The sequence below is a fragment of the Helicoverpa armigera genome, chromosome 9 (genome assembly GCF_030705265.1).
Source record: "Helicoverpa armigera isolate CAAS_96S chromosome 9, ASM3070526v1, whole genome shotgun sequence".
NCBI lineage: Eukaryota > Metazoa > Arthropoda > Insecta > Lepidoptera > Noctuidae > Helicoverpa > Helicoverpa armigera.
The window spans coordinates 6,916,285-6,933,454 of record NC_087128.1 but is presented as its reverse complement, the minus strand read 5'-3'; the positions used below and the strand labels follow the sequence as shown (position 1 = coordinate 6,933,454).

The window sequence follows — 17,170 nt, the reverse complement described above, 5'->3', positions numbered from 1 at the left end:
ACTTCAACAGACATTTACTATTTTACATATATTTATGCTCAAAAATGATTAAATTATTCTTGATCACCAAAGCTTATGTCGAAAAAATTACACTAATGACTGTTTGACTCTTTTCTTTTTTTTCTAGGTTATCTTGAAAAGTTTGGGTGCTAGCATATCTGACACTAGCCAATCAACCGAAGTCCACTGTTTGAAGTCTTTTTCCGGTTACAAATGAAACTCTTGGCACATTCGGTATTTCAGAAATCTTTTTGTAAGAGTCTGTTGCTTTTTTTGGTTTCCGTCTTATAGTACCAAAATCGAATGCATATATGCCGCCTTGATTATTACGTATACTACATTCTGTCTGAAAACACAATTTAAAACGTCATCATTTGATAATTATATGGATATGCAAAACAATATCGGACCGTGGATGTCTTGTCTACCAATTTATTAATTAAAGCTAACCGGAAATGGGCGAACTTACTGAATATACGTTTAACTTACTATTTTCATGTTTGTATCTACGACTCTTAAAATATTTGAGTCTGATCCACCACATACAATCAAGTTAGTATGCGGCACCATTTTCCCGCAATACAGTTTTGACTGAAAGCTGTCCGGGACGATAGTTTCGATTAATTTGCATGATCCATAATCCCATAACTGGATGCTATCTTTCTCTTGCCAAGAACATGTTAGTATCTGAGAAAAACAGAAACACATTGGTGTCAATATAGTATGCTTGGTATGCAACACATGGGCTTGGAACATTTCGCGAGTCGTTGGCCAGAAACCTATTTTATGTACTTGCCAGCGAGTCGGGTAAGCGGCTACCTGACGCTATTACTTGTAATTACAACCCGAGTTCTCCTCAACTTGATCTTGAGGATCTTGGCTCTGTTTTCACTTTTTAATGGATTTTCTTTTTAATTAGGATAAAATAATCTATCCTTACCTGTCGTCCGGGCTTATCAAAGTCAAGTCCTTCGCCGCACATATGCACACCGACAAAATAACGTGTTGCGTATGGCTGGCGGTCGTCCCAGCACATTACTGTATTGTCCCATCCACCCGATATCATCTCATGTTGTGATCTCGGATTGAAGGCACACGCAAATATTCTTGACGTGTGACCGTCCAATTTATTTTTCTGATTACTGTGAAGTAATATACTTTGACAAGAATTGAATTTCTACAATCACTAGGCATAGTCATTTAACAAGAGATCTAAACATATTAAACTATAGCTTATTAAGTTACTTTAGGCGATGGCTAATATAAGTATCAATTTATTTTTAATTGAAAAAAAAAAGATAATATTGTTGAACTCACCTGGAATAAAAAGCTCGTTCCTGAGTTTGCGCCTCTTCGTCGTACATGTTCAGCTTAGCATCATCACCGTAAGTAACAAATTTACTGTAACGTGGATGATAATTTAATCCCAAGGTTTGCCGTTTCTCACGAATCGTGTACAAACACTGGTCATATTTATATTTCCAGCATTTGATACACCCGTTTACATCTAAGGATATTTGCATTAGTAGGTATTAATATGCTATTAGTTTTTGATTAATGTTGGGTGGTATGGGAGGAGCTACTATAACGCGCCTCTTGCGAATAATTAAGAATATTCTTGCACCATGTCCGAGTGGTCAGCCACGCGCCACGCTACAGACACATCATTGGAGATTTAATATGGGCAGCGCACACGTAACAGAAGCCTCGGCCAAGGAATCGAATTCCAGTCAGGAAGTGGCCCTTTAAATTTACAATAGGTAAGTTATCGAGAAAAGTGCATACTAACAAGACGATAACAGCATATTCGTTATAGGATTCGCTTTGCTGACTGGCCGGTGTTTGATAGCGGTAACAGGTCCGGGGTACGCTCGACATTCTTCATCGACCAGGGTGTGGATACAATTACCCGTATTGCAACTAAACACTCTCATTGATCCGTCAGTGAAACCAGCGGCTATCTCGTTAACATCTTCCGTGTATTTACAGCACATTATATCCTTATTCGTATCACTGAAATAATTATAGATAATAATAATGCCCCCACAGGACACCACCAGGCCTGCGTAGCGATGGAGGGGTCGGGTAGGTGGGGATTGGGGGAAGGCATCAGTAATTACAATTAGGTAGGTACTGAAATGTTTCCACGAGGTAATCTTTTTTTAATCGGTTAAGGGATCTTAGAATAAGGAAATGGTGCGGCGCGGATACCGATGGCAATGAAGTGAGAATATCCTTGTATGTATTTTGGAAAGTCGGTTAACAACAATCTCAAGGCCCTAATCTCTACTGTCTCATCTCACGTAGTTTGTCTTCTTTAGCATCAATATCTGATGATCTGACTGATCTCTAAAGTAAACGATCACTGCATAACTAATATAAATGAACTCTTACATAATAGAAAGAATATTTACGTCTCCTTGATAAATCTGATTCTGTTCTAGATGGAAAGCCCGACTTTCTACGGCAGGTGTGCTGGTATGTACACTGACTATTTCCTTTTTATTAGTCCTGATATATGTATTTGTGATTGCGAAACTCTTTCGAGCTGTCTTCATACTAGTAGGCGCCATGGGACCAGCCACTGTTTTCCGCTGAGGGTCCATGGTTAGATACAAGGTCAGAAATGATTTATACTGTAAAACTGAAAATTTAGAATATTAACATATAATTTTGATGTCAATCCAAAGTTTAGAGTAATATCGTTCAATCTGTCATTAGTCTAAAACTTCAGTTCTGACATACTGAAGACAGTCTTTATGCCCGTTTTACATTATTCCAGATTCCAGTCCAGGCGATATCGTCTATGAGCTATTTTTCTATCAGCTTGGATTGGTTGTTTGTGCCTGATTCCAGTAACGCTGAAATGGCCTTGCTTGATTCAGGGTAGACCGCTAATCCTGTTCCAGAGAGTTATCTAGGGCTCTATATAGGTATTGTATACCAATCATTTAAACGGGCCATTATATTGTTTATGTAGTGTATGCAACGTTTAATTTCTCTCCATTTAACTGGCACTTAAGTAAAGAAAAACCCACCCGACCACGCAAAAATTCATCAGCTTCAGATAAACCATCTTGTTAGGTCTTTTGACACAAATTCATATGAAACAAACTAGCTTTTGCCCGCGACTTCGTTCGCATGGAATAGTGACTTCCGGCATATTTTTGGTTTGACCAATAGATGGCGCTATATGACCGGAATAAATTTTATTTTTTATATTTTTTTTATATAAAAACTATCCTATGTCCTTTCTCAAGTTCCAAACTATGTCTGTACCAAATTTAACACAAATCGGTTCAGTAGTTTAGGCGTGAAGAAAAGACAGACAGACAGACAGAGTTACTTTCACATTTATAATATTAGTTAGGATAAACTACGGCTCAATATAATGATTCAATCGATTAAAGTGATCATTATAATTGCATTTAAATTGATTTCTAACTCTTAACTGAGCTATTAAGTAAAAAGTCACATCAATAGGTACTGTTTATATTTGGCTCTGCCTAGATAGTCAATATAATTGCGGAATATTACGATAATAATATTGAAGGTACCTTCCTAAAATCAAAATTTTGTTCACTAAAAATCGTAGCTCAATCTTCAAATTAATCCTTAAGAGTTTTGCACAATACTGTAACATTAAGCTATTAAAAATGTCTCGGGAGCGCTATATTTGTTTAGTCATAATAATATGGAACTTCACGTATAGGTCTCTTTGCCTCTCGTTGCATGCTAATATATACCAGAAATGGAGTGTCCATTTCGACCGCGCGGCCACCTCATAATTTTTGATGAAACTTTGCCAGGAATTAGTAGTAATTTGTTACTTTTCACTCCTCTTTTCCTGAATTTGTTACAAAAAAAACCAAGCCGCTATGACAAAGAACAGTTGGCCGCTAGAACCGCCACTTGCCGTAGTCATCGCCCGTGATTACTCAGAAACTATACAATGCAGATAGACGAATGATACATCAAAAGAAAGGTCTTAATTTGTTAAATTTGTTACAAAAATAAAAAAGGTCAAAACGTAGATATACAAAAAGTTATGCAATGTTAAGTTTTCAGGTTATGAGTAGGTAAGTATATCACCGTAGGCACCAAATTAATAGAGGCTAATGTGTATAGAAAATTAGTCTTTAATTTGTTACAGCGAAAAAAGACAAAAAAATACTAGAAAGCAGGTTCAATAATATGTTAGAGTCGATTTTAGTTGGCCGCGCGGACGGCAATATGCCTAAAATACAATTTCGTTTTTCTCGTTATTAAAAGTAGGTTTTAGCTTAATTAAAGTACTAGTCGATGGGTAACGTAACCTAGTTTGAATAAATATAGCGAATTTAACTGCAGCATTCGTATTTTAGGAGATATTTACTAAAACACAGTGGTATGAAACTGTATGAGAGTAGGGTGTCCATGCATTTTCACATATTCGAAATTTTCGTTATTCACGTCTTATTTTTGTAGGGAGAGTGCATACTTTATAAAAATCAAAGTCACAAATAGATTAAAATTTCTTTATTTACAATCAACACAAAGGCAAACAAATCAAGTAATAAAAGGCAACCAGATAAATATAAAATCTTCATAAACTAACATAATATTTATAAATTAACTAACACGAATATATGACACAGAATGTAGACATATTTTCTTAGAGGTACTTTTTTCAATTTTAAAAGAATTGTCGTCGTAACAAAAATATTTATTGTTATTTAAAAAATGTCATTTTCATCCCACCATCTCGGAAAGAGTAGTTTTATCCTTTGATATCTGAGCGCAAAAGCCGTTTTTATCCTCTAGAGCGGCAAAGTGATTTGAATTTAGAACATCGTGTGCAATACTCCATTTGTGACAATCTTGATAAGACTTTTCAAACAAATACATATTAAAAAAATATAATACTGTTTAAAATAATTATTCAATTAATTATGTAATTTATGTATATGTATATTTTTAATGTAGTAATAGTTTTTATATTACTACATTGTTTTTACATAGATTTTTAATCTCGTTTCATTTTCAAACTGAGTTTTCAAATAAATGAACTTTAATAGGTATTCCTTTTTAATTTGATATTCATATGTGCGCGCCATTTTGTTTTTTTTGCATTTAGTAATTTCCTCGATGAGGTGGGATGAAAAGTTATGTGTTGCACTCGAGTGCAAAGATTTTTCACCTTGTGCTCTTTTGATTCCCTCGCTATCGCTCAGGATTCTAATTATTGAAACACTCGCTACGCTCGTGTTTCAATTTTAGAATCCTTCGCTTTCTCGGTCATCAAAATTGAGCCCGCGGTTAAAAAGCAACTTTGCACTCTTGTATAACAAATAACTATTATAGTGGCCTATTTTTGTGCCTGGTATAAATTCTATAGTACCAACTAAGAAATAATAATTATCCTTAATGCTAATAGTAATCGGCAATTCAGTGAGTAAAACTGAGTCTGCAGCTCCGTTTAAATCAAATGTTATGATCTCGCCTAGCTTAAGTTCACCTTTCAACTCTGTGTCACATTTTTGACACATTGTGTTAACACAAAGGCAAACAATTGATATGTTTGCCTTTGTGTTGATTGTAAATAAAGAAATTTTAATCTATTTGTGACTTTGATTTTTATAAAGTATGCACTCTCCCTAAAAAAATAAGACGTGAATAACGAAAATTTCGAATATGTGAAAATGCATGGACACCCTACTCTCATACAGTTTCATACCACTGTGTTTTAGTAAATATCTCCTAAAATACGAATGCTGCAGTTAAATTCGCTATATTTATTCAAACTAGGTTACGTTACCCATCGACTAGTACTTTAATTAAGCTAAAACCTACTTTTAATAACGAGAAAAACGAAATTGTATTTTAGGCATATTGCCGTCCGCGCGGCCAACTAAAATCGACTCTAACATATTATTGAACCTGCTTTCTAGTATTTTTTTGTCTTTTTTCGCTGTAACAAATTAAAGACTAATTTTCTATACACATTAGCCTCTATTAATTTGGTGCCTACGGTGATATACTTACCTACTCATAACCTGAAAACTTAACATTGCATAACTTTTTGTATATCTACGTTTTGACCTTTTTTATTTTTGTAACAAATTTAACAAATTAAGACCTTTCTTTTGATGTATCATTCGTCTATCTGCATTGTATAGTTTCTGAGTAATCACGGGCGATGACTACGGCAAGTGGCGGTTCTAGCGGCCAACTGTTCTTTGTCATAGCGGCTTGGTTTTTTTTGTAACAAATTCAGGAAAAGAGGAGTGAAAAGTAACAAATTACTACTAATTCCTGGCAAAGTTTCATCAAAAATTATGAGGTGGCCGCGCGGTCGAAATGGACACGAAATGGATGCAATGTCTGCTACAAAACGTTTTTAGGAATTATAGATCCATCTCACGAATACCTTAGTAAAAACCGGCTAAGAGCGTGTCGAGCCACGCTCAGCGTAGGGTTCCGTAGCTGAGCATTCATCTGGACCTCCTCATCCTAATTAGGTACCCGGTACTCCTTGGCAAGACTAGTTGTCAGACTTTCTGGCTTATTAGGTAGTGGTACGGAACCCAGACCACCCCACTTTTATAGGTAGGTAATAGTAATAAAACAAAATTGCAACGCTAAATAAATTTTTATTTCATGTCAATAGGTTTTTCACACTCAAATTATAATGTACAGCTTATACATAATAACATCAAATCTGTCTAGCATTAATAGAATTTTAATATCACGGAGCAGCAAATAACAAGGATGTGCATCTTCATAAGTAAAATACATGTGCTTCAGTTGTGTCTGATAACAAATTTTCTTAACTGTTCTAGATTTACATTATAAATGATCAGCCCGGTAAATATTATAGGTGAAGCTTTTACAAAAATAACATTTTGTAGCCCACATAGCTGTTTTTTACAAGAACGGTATACCTACATATTTGAACTTTGGCCCTAGTGGTTGGTCTATTAATACTCCACACCTATTTACAACTTAGTCGGACAACGCATTTTTTTAGAAAAGCAAAGCAATCCGGTAAATCCACCAAACTCACACTGATCTAAAACTTCGAATTTGATTGGGTCCAATAGTCCGTAATGCTCTAGCTATTGGTTACAGCGCTGTCTGCTTTATTTAGCGTTAAGGTTAAATAAAGTTTAATGTTAGATATCTCTGTGAAGGATGTTGACTGATACAAAGTAGTAAGAAATTACCTGTATATTTTTAAAACAAGTTTTTTATGATCTAGATTAGTTTTTAACACTAGGACTGAATAGCTCTGAAAAGGATCATATCTATGGTCTTATTCGTCGAGGACGTCTCTGAATGAGAAGACACTCGTGACTGCAGTATTAGGATAGGTAATAAAACCTACTGGCTACTTCTATATAAAATTGTCATCGGAACCGAATATGGATACCTAATTTCAGTCCTAAGTCTGTGGAAGTGGTTAAATTAAAATTCTCACTAACAATCGTAGCAAATAAAAGCACATAAGTACTAAAAACGAATAAAAAATTTACAATAGTTATTACTAATCCAAAAGAAATTTTTTGGCAACATCGCTATAGCATGTTCGTACATATACCGACAGGTTGTTGTTAAATAGTGTTAAGAAAAGGGCCATTATTCCAAGAATATTTGTAGAATCATAGTTCATGATTGCAAAAAGTAGGATAAATATAATAAATATTTTTCATTTATTAACTCTGAAAGAAAATTACGTTTTTGTCTTCATCATGTATATTTATAATATAGCAATAAAGATGAATTCTTTGATAAAGTTTAAGTTATGCTTACTTAGTGCACATCAATCATATTAAGGGCAGGTTAAACCTTGTAAATCACATAGGACGCCAAAGAAACCACGCAAACGACGTCGTCACACAACGATACTATATATTAGTCATTAGATTACTCACAATGTCCTGCACACCAAAACATTCATAATAAATAGACAATTACTCTACAAGAAATGTAGTTGCAATCAATTCGCATACAGGACTTATATCTTAAATCTCGCCCATGAGTCTTGCAAGAGCCATGACGCGAGGCACCTCAAAATATGTACTAATGGTTAGTATCTTGCAAGCTATTGTTTGTTAAATTACGTTGATTCTAGCGATTTATAGATAGGTATTATTATTTCACGAAATCAGTGCAGGGTTTATAATAATGTAGACATGTTAATAAATAGGTACCTATCTATGTATGTATATATTAATATATTTTTTCAGGTTTCTCTTTACCTTTACCCAACTGTTTCATATTATTGGTTTTATTAGGTAGTAGGCAATTTATAATTTTACAGTTAAATTACTTCAATGCTTGAAAACTTTCACGACATGCTTTTAATGACATACAAAACTGAACTGACTGTTTTAAAATTCATCTTAAACAAATAAAACACGTAATTGAATAAATATAAATTTAAGTACCCAAAAGTATTGCACAGAATGCTTCTAATTTTCAAGACTTCCCAAAAAGGAGTAGGTTCTCACTTTACATAAAAGGTATAAGCCTAAACGATTATTTACAGGCCATCTAATTTAATGAAAATCATACCAGCACTGATCTCACTCATTGGATTTTCACGTACAAAAGGTAATAAGTCGATCTTTTAAGACAAGATATGAATCCGGAGACAGAGGCCCCGCGGCCATTATAATTTATTAAATGGAGGGCCGCAAAAATTACACTTAAATTTTATTTCATCAAACGAAATATTTAATTTCGATTTAAAAAAAAAAACGATGTTCATGAGTCATGCATAACAAAGTTCCTATTAAGAAAAAGACGAGAATGTAGCGCGATTTTTTTCAGCAATTTGACTAATGTAGGTACTCAAATAAAGAAAAATATATTTCTGTAAGTTTCGTTATATTATACAATATCAAATTATTATATAACCTAAGATATTGATTATAAATAACTATTGGAAAATATTAGAAACTTGTTCGTGATCTACGCCTGATTTTTTTTTCAATATTTTTTTGGTAGTAGAAGGATACGATTTATTAACTAGGTATATATTTTACTTTTAAACTCATCAATTTCCAGGTATCAAATTGCAGATTGTCTCAAGTATTTTTTATTTTCAAGCAGTGGACCAAAGCCAAAATTTACGATTAATATTCACATTTTACCATATTATACGCATCACGGTGTCGCGAAAATTGCACCGAGGTTCACGAGTTTTTCTTCATTGCGTAGTAGAAAAGAAAAATCATGTTAATTTTTTTTGCTAACAAAAGACAGACTTATTAATTCTTTGTATGTCTGAAAGTGGAGTGTCATATTGAGCAATCAGGCAATTCAAATGTTTGAATTATTGAATTTTCACGTTCAAACAAAGTCAACGGTTGTTTTGAAGGTAGAATTCCGTGGATAGCGGCTACGACAGCCGCGCGCGGCTTACGACAGTCGTCGGCCGCGCGCGACAATAGTCAACATATGAAAATGTATGGCACCGCTGCCGAGGTCCGCGACAGTCGCGCGCGGCCGACGAATTTCGTGAGCCGCGCGCGGCCGTATGCATCTCAACATGGTCTAGCGCTTAATAACATCCATAGAATTTTAGTAAAACCAAAATTGAATTGTTTTTTATTTAGTCGGCAAAACTTCCTTTTGTTTTCATTACAATACAAATGCTTTTGAATCAGTATTTGGTAGTATCCTTCATCATTTCTACTTTTTAAAGATAGGGTAGATTGGTAATCTATTTTCATAATACAGCCACAGCAACACGTCATCCTCTTCTTCTTCAAGGATATCAATTAGCACTTCGACTAGAGGGAACGGACGAACAAAATCTACTAATTTCAACACAATGCCGCGCGCGGCTTACGAAATTCGTCGGCCGCGCGCGACTGTCGCGAGCCTCGGCAGCGGCGCCATACATTTTCATAGGTTGACTATTGTCGCGCGCGGCCGACGACTGTCGTAAGCCGCGCGCGGCTGCGTCAGCCGCGACCCACGGAATTCTAGCTTGAGGATAACGGACGTTTATGTTGTAGGTAATTTTGGGCATTATTATTATATTGAAATAAGATATGTAGTCAAAATGAATTTAAATTTAGTTGCAGTAGGCACAGAAATACAGAGCTATTATATTTTTAATTTTCCTCTCCATACACATTATTTCGTAAAAGGAAAGTACTGGTAGGGTTTTTATATTTCTAGTATATTACATTTAGTAGGTAGGTATTGTAATATTAGAATCCTGTTAGAGTTTATGTCTAATATTTTTATGCTGGTACCTATTTAACCCGTCTGCTAGATTCCCAGATTGCTAGCAATCTGATTAACATTTTGTTTTATGTAAACAGTTTGAATAGAAAATATAGTTTAACTTACTGATTAGTTCAAGTAATTGACCTTTAGAAAACCGAGCTTTACGTATGCCTATGAAAGATACACCTGTTTGCGTTTTAACCTAAACAATGATTTAAGTAAATTCATGCGCACACAAATCTGAACGTAAGTAGGGTTTACTTTTCTTTTGATTAATATTGGTCAATTGAGACTGCAATAGTAGGCAGGCACATTATTCCTTATATTGCACGTATAACTTTATAGGGAAAAAAAACAAGCAGTGGTGCAGATTGTGCAAAATGTGAAAATCTGAGACTGAGATGCTGCATTAAAACTATCGAATTGAATATATATGTTCTATTTATAATATTATTAAAACAAATTACACATTAATTATATGTCCTCTTTGTCTTCATTTAAGAAAATAATTAAAATCGTGTTTATATTACATATAACAATGCCACACATATATATAAATTGACTTTTTATGGGATAAATAAGTATGTCGTGTCTCCGAAAAATACCCATTAATTGTGATATTGTTAGATTAGACATAACACACGTTAACAATGCTTATTCTACACCGATAATCGACATGCATTTATATTAAAACCAAACAACAAATGGCCAAACCAAATAAGTTAATAAAATAAACAAAGTCAAGCAAAAACATACACAAGAAAAAACAATACCAATACCTATATTTACCTATCGACAATATTTTCGGAATATTATGTACGTAATTAATTATACAATGAATGGATAAGCATAATCATGGCTTGAAAAGATATTGAAATATTCAATGCATCAGTAGAACAGTATTTTGCGATGGTTGTATATCTACTTATATATTGGTTATTGAGAAATATATCATTATAATACTTAGGGCCTCTTTCACCACCCTCGAGTAAAGTATTGAGTAGACTAATCGCCGGTTAAAGTCACCCGTAACTGCACGTGTCAATTTCACGATGTTCGAGTAGCGCTAATCAATGATTAAACTGACTCGTAACTTACTTGCCGCGTCTTCTACTGATTAGCATGTTTACTTGACAGTTAAATATCGCAGCGTTTAGATTATTGAAAATTTGTATATTTGTTGTTTGAAAATGGATTTATTTGATTTAATTGATCATCAATCGGATGAATTTGATTATTTAACTTTGCAACGGATACCGAGGATTCGTGTATTTAAAATCCGTGTTGATTATTTTACGGACTTAGATGAAACTGATTTTTTGGCTAGATTTCGTCTGTCGAAGCTTGCAGTGAACCAAGTGCATAACGTAATAAAACATAAAATAGTTTCTAAAACGCAAAGGTGAGTATCATTTTTTTCATAAAAACAAAATAAGTTAAATGATTTTTCTAACAGATAACCTATCAAATCGTAATTATTAATTCTACACCTTACATATAAAAATTTAATACGATGTTCTCTCAATAACCTACATTAGTAGGTACCTAAGTACTTTTCTAACAAACAAGTCTTGTTTACAAGAATCAAGCAGACAAACCAAAAAAACACAACAAAAACACCACACGAAATGAAATGACAAATGACAGCTAACCTGTCAATGACGTTTGACGAGTAACTTTGACGTAATTTTGAACGAATGTAACGTATAATTTGTTACGTCATTCACTTAACCGGCAAGTAGTTACTCGAAGCTTTATTTTCGCTTGTGAAATTGGTAGAAGATACTCGTAAGTTTTACTTGCCAGTTAACGTTAATTGGCAAGTAACTAATCAACGCTTTACTTTGAGATGGTGAAAGAGGCCCTTAGTCGAACGTTTGTTTTACCGTTTCGGTTAGATACGGAGACGATAAGGCATTTGCCACGGGTATTTTTATCGTAGAGCTTTCTTTTAAAGTTTTTATAGTCTCTAAGAACATACAATATACCTACTTAAGTGTAGTTACCACACTGCAACTATTCTTAGCATTGTGTAAAAAATTTTATGCAAAATTATTTAATTTTGTTATAATTAAGTATATCATTGATTTAACTTAAAGAGTCAATCCAATCTGGAGGTCTAGTCTAGGTAGTTATATATAAATGGGGAGTAGTGATATCATATAGGGGCTCGCTACCCAAATTAAAGGCCCCAGGAAATAAGATTCGCGTACAAAATGAAATGGGACATAATTCACAAATATGCCTTATGTTTTGATTAGAAAAGTACAAATTCGAAGGCTCACCAGGAATTTAATCTTGTTAAGTGAACATTTTAAGAAGGCAATGGAATCTTATCATAAAGTAGGTATATTATAATCCTTCGTAGAGACATGATTAATCGTTATAGAATGGTGTCTTATTATCATCTCGTTTATGTATGTATATATACAGTCTTGCAATTTGTACAAACATCCTTTCGGTTTCTCCTAAAATTTATTTACAGAAGCTATTGGATCAGTGCTCTACAGCTAAGTCTATATATACCCATTCAGTAAACAATCCCACATTGCTTAGTAACAAAAATATTCTAACTATGTATTTATTTCGTCAAAAATAGACATCTGTCTACAATTTTCATACCCACATCCACCTGAGGAAACATACACAATAAATTTATAATAATCAACATTATTTGTTAAACAATGTAACAATCAATAGATTTCTATTTTTTTACTATACAATGTATGAACTCTCAACAGTCTGCTGTTAAATCATAATCATTACCTATTAATGTACAAAAGCACAGTACACTTATTTCTATTACACACATATTAGCACTGAAGTTGCGTAAGATCCAATCGTAAGGTGGTCCAATTAATTGCGATGTAAGTAATAGTAATTAGTACGCAAAATATAATTTCTCATTAATTTTTACCACATTCCTGGCAACATTATTTATATATCTCTAGACAGATTAATAAAATTGGATAAAATTTATGTGAATTAAGATTAGAAAAAAGAATAGCTCTTATTTTGGTAAATATATATACTATGCAAATATATACTAACAGTGATGTTTATATTATCAATTCAATAATTCTTTAAAACATAATGTTTATTAGGTGATTTTATTTAATGCTCTTAATCAAGCTTTTGCCAGATGTAAATAAAAATCTTAACCATGACAGCTTGAATTCTTGGTATTGATAAAATGGTAACTTGATTTTCAAGGGCCCTTTCAACAAGGTCCTTTATTGAAATAGATATACATAGAAAACTACAGTAAAAACTTATTAATGCCGTGAAACAGAACTTTTTAACTTTATTATTATTGTTTTTAAATCCAGATTAAGGAACATGTAGGGTTAGTGTAAGAATTTAGACACAATTAGATGTTGCAACAGTAATTTGGGCAGTGCTGCACTATTTTGTTGTATTAATTGAAATATCACTGTTTACTGCTACTGTTGTTGCTCTTCTATGGTATGCTATACTTATTTAATTGCCATTCAATAATTTTTATGGTTCCATACCCAAGGGGTGCACAGATTTTCGCAGAATGAAATAAATATTCAAGTTGGATGAATATCAATAACGGTATGGGCGCGATGTGCGACTTGGAATTCCTTTCATTAATTTAATGATCTTTGACATTTTATCGCAATTATGTTTATAAATCATAAAAAAATGGGATAGTTTAATAACACCTTTATAGTCAGAATTTAAAAATATAGTTCCCCAAGAAAGTGACAGATGGCGTTGAACATACGAGAGTGAGTCTTTGCCAAATTAAATAAAAAACATTGCACCAAGCCCTTTGAGCCAAGACCCAAGAAATTCAGATTTCTGGACAAATTGTTCTCAAAATATTTGGATGGTAATTTGATTGAGTTCTTTTCTCCTTTTATTCCTCATTTTCATTTTTTTTTATTATTGATGATAAAACGTTTTGTTATATGACCTGAAAATTATATGACTTTGTTATGACGTTAAGTTCCCTGCATTCACGTACCTAGGTCATGGCCATCATCATCAGCTAGGAAAAGGAATTAAAAAAATAAAAAGAAGATCCCTCATTGCAAAATGTTTAGCACAACAATAAATAATTAATCTTAGGCTCCCCTAAAAACAATAAATATTTTTTAGGTTTTCAAAAAATATGTTGATAAAATTATTGGCATGATCTGTACTGAAATTTTTCGACAGATTCAAAATTAATAATCATATAACTTTATAGTTGATACTAACCAAATGTGTTTCATAATCTGGATTTTATATATTTTTTATACTATAGAAGCCTGTTGAAAAATCATAACTTGCTGCAACATTGTATGTTGTTACAATTATTTATAATAACTAGGTAAGCTGCACCATTATGATTCTCTTGAATTTGTATGACTATTAATTTTTGACTACACAAATCATTATAAAAATGTGTAATAATGAATACATTTAGTTAAGTAATTATAATAACATAGTATACAGACAATGAACTCTTCAGGCTTCTACAGTAATATACATATTCAATTGAAATACGTTTTGCACTTTTTGGGCCAAAACAAATACATGATACCTTTTTCATGCTAAATTGCTGAAAGTTCATGATTTCAATTGACAATTATTAGGAAGAAGCACAGCAAGACCAATATTTATTTAATATATATATAAGTATGTAACTAAAATATAATAATTCATCTAGTGTGCAATGTTTGTATGATCCATGATACCGTAATCTACTCCATTTGTAATATATGTAATTATATAAGTTTGAATAAAATCAACATAACACAAGCAACTCCACAATAAATAAATAACATCAGTAGCAAACTATTTATGTAAACCACTCTCTTTACCATAAGAACAATGATTTTTTATTATGTAGATACACATGATAATAATTATCTAATTGTTGCTACAATCACAGAAATTATTGTGAGCTTTCAACCAGATGATGGATCAAACAGAGTGGCCTTGGGACTGGTGACGCTGTCCCCACTGACTAGAAGGTCCCTGAGCAGAATTACCTTGTTGCATCCAGGAGAGGAAGTTGGGTGGACCTGGTGGTGCAGATGAAGCTGGTCCAGCAAAGGCGCCTTGCTCGGACCCACCGGACGGTATGTTGTTGATAAGGCCCCAACCAGCAGCTTGATTTAGTGCAGCTGCCACTAGAGCCTGGTTTACTGGTAGTCCTCCCATTCCCAGAGGCATGCTGCCACCTTGAGCCTGGCCTCCCCCTCCAGCAACAGCAGTTTGACCATGTTGTCCTGATAAGCTCAAAGCCTGCATGTTAACCATGTCCATGTTGCGGCTGCTCCATGAGTTATTGTTTGAAGCATTGTGTGGGTGGCCATCATCATAATTTCTACCAGGCATATTACGTAGATTGGAACCACTTTTGTTTTGTTTTGGAGAGGCATTAGAAACATTCACTGACACACCTTTAATTATGTGATCCTGACCACAGAGGCTTTGTGCAACCTCAGGATCCAAAAATGTAATAAAGCTAAAAGCTCTAAATGGTTTGGGGATAAACACATCTGTAACTTCCCCAAACTGTGAGAAATATTCTCTCAAATCATTGGCTGTTAATTCTTCTGTACAGCGACCAACAAACACTTTACAGGGCATAGATGCAACTGAACCTTCTTTTGAGTTGGGTATCCGAACATCACACCATCTCCCATCAATCATGTGCCGCTGTGCCAGCACTCTCATCTGAGAGGTATAAGAAGCAAACCTAATGAAGGCAAAACCTTTAGACATACCAGTTTTGGGATCTCTCTTTAATTGCGCCATTAAAACTTCTCCAAATTTCTCGAAATACTCTCGAACAGTTTGCTCTGTGGCTTTCCAAGGCAATCCCAACACTATCAAATCTGAGCATAAGTTATCATTACGCTTATTTTTTGCCGCAGCTGATTCGGAGTTTTCACCCGGTTTGCGTTTAGATTCTTTAGGAAAGCTACATATGTATAAATGATTACCCCAACCTTCTGGGGGTGGGTACAATCTGCCATCTCTTAATCTGATACCCCTGATGTTTTTTGTTTCAGGGTGACGATATTTTAGGCCACAACAGCCTGGAAACTGCGCCGATACGGTAGTTAACATCAACGTACCATCATCTTCGATTGGTAATTCTATGGGTTCTTCATTTTCATCTTCAGCCACGGGCAAGTACTCGAAGGACATTATTTCTTATTCATGAACAATATTCATAAAAATTGATAAAAATAAACACAGATATTATACTTAACACTATACAAATGTACAATTTTTATGTCATATAAATAAATAAAATTAATTAACGTCACCTACGGGTTATGAACCCATTGCAATTTGCAGGTTGAAAACATAGTTCGACATACAAATTTTGATCTATTGTAGAGGTGGAATCAAAGGGAATTTGTAGAGTTACAAGTGTCAAATAATGGTGATCATGCTATAGTAATAGACAACTTTCTAAAATTGACGTTTTACATCACCGGCAATGTTGCTGCTAGACAAAATTAGAAGACATCGTCATAAACACAAATAGAAGGGGTAGTCTAGACAAACAATAAATGTCCGTAAAAAAAAGCATAATATTGTGTTGTGTTGTAAATGAAGGCATTAGTTAGGAGTTTCACAAGAATGGCGTGACCTAGTAATAGTCTGTGTATACCTTATGCTATTTCACTCATTCGTGGAAAACGAAAGAAAAGGGGCCTCGGTGATGTGGCCTCGTCCACTTTCAGTTTATCCACACTAAGGTACTATAAATGAAACCGTAAATTGTAGTTTTAAGTTGTGTGCATCCGTGATGAGTTGTTAGTAATAACGACATTGCTTTCTAGCTGCCGTCATTCATTTATGGAACAAAAAGTTAGTTTCGGGGGCTGCGTTTGTCTCATCAAGCAGTCATTTGAGTTAAGACGCTGCGGACACTTTGGGACTAAATTAATCAGGGCCTTGCATCCGACGT

General features: G+C 34.1%; 2 protein-coding genes and 1 long non-coding RNA gene across 4 annotated transcripts; 1 reads left to right on the top strand and 2 right to left on the bottom strand.

Annotated features, from left to right (window-relative positions):
* Positions 1-9: 9 nt before the first annotated feature.
* LOC110369916 (WD repeat-containing protein tag-125) lies at positions 10-2,745 on the bottom strand. 2 transcript variants are annotated; one of them, XM_021325551.3, is made up of 6 exons: positions 2,395-2,745; positions 1,790-2,013; positions 1,318-1,507; positions 941-1,142; positions 490-687; positions 10-346 (listed from the first exon to the last, which is right to left on the bottom strand). In XM_021325551.3, the coding sequence occupies exons 1-6, from the start codon at positions 2,604-2,606 to the stop codon at positions 173-175; spliced, it is 1,200 nt and encodes a 399-aa protein (XP_021181226.1). In that variant the 5' UTR covers positions 2,607-2,745; the 3' UTR covers positions 10-172. The 2 variants fall into 2 exon arrangements, with proteins under 2 accessions (XP_021181226.1, XP_049695362.1); XM_049839405.2 differs by having other exon boundaries at positions 2,415-2,549.
* A 2,228-nt stretch (positions 2,746-4,973) lies between these two features.
* On the top strand, positions 4,974-5,982 carry LOC135117339 (uncharacterized). The gene is made up of 2 exons (XR_010276821.1): positions 4,974-5,543; positions 5,588-5,982. It is a non-coding gene; the product is annotated as an uncharacterized LOC135117339 (long non-coding RNA).
* A 5,839-nt stretch (positions 5,983-11,821) lies between these two features.
* Positions 11,822-16,666, bottom strand: LOC110369950 (TAR DNA-binding protein 43). The gene has a single exon (XM_049839404.2). The coding sequence runs from the start codon at positions 16,396-16,398 to the stop codon at positions 15,163-15,165; it is 1,236 nt and encodes a 411-aa protein (XP_049695361.1). The 5' UTR covers positions 16,399-16,666; the 3' UTR covers positions 11,822-15,162.
* Positions 16,667-17,170: the final 504 nt, after the last annotated feature.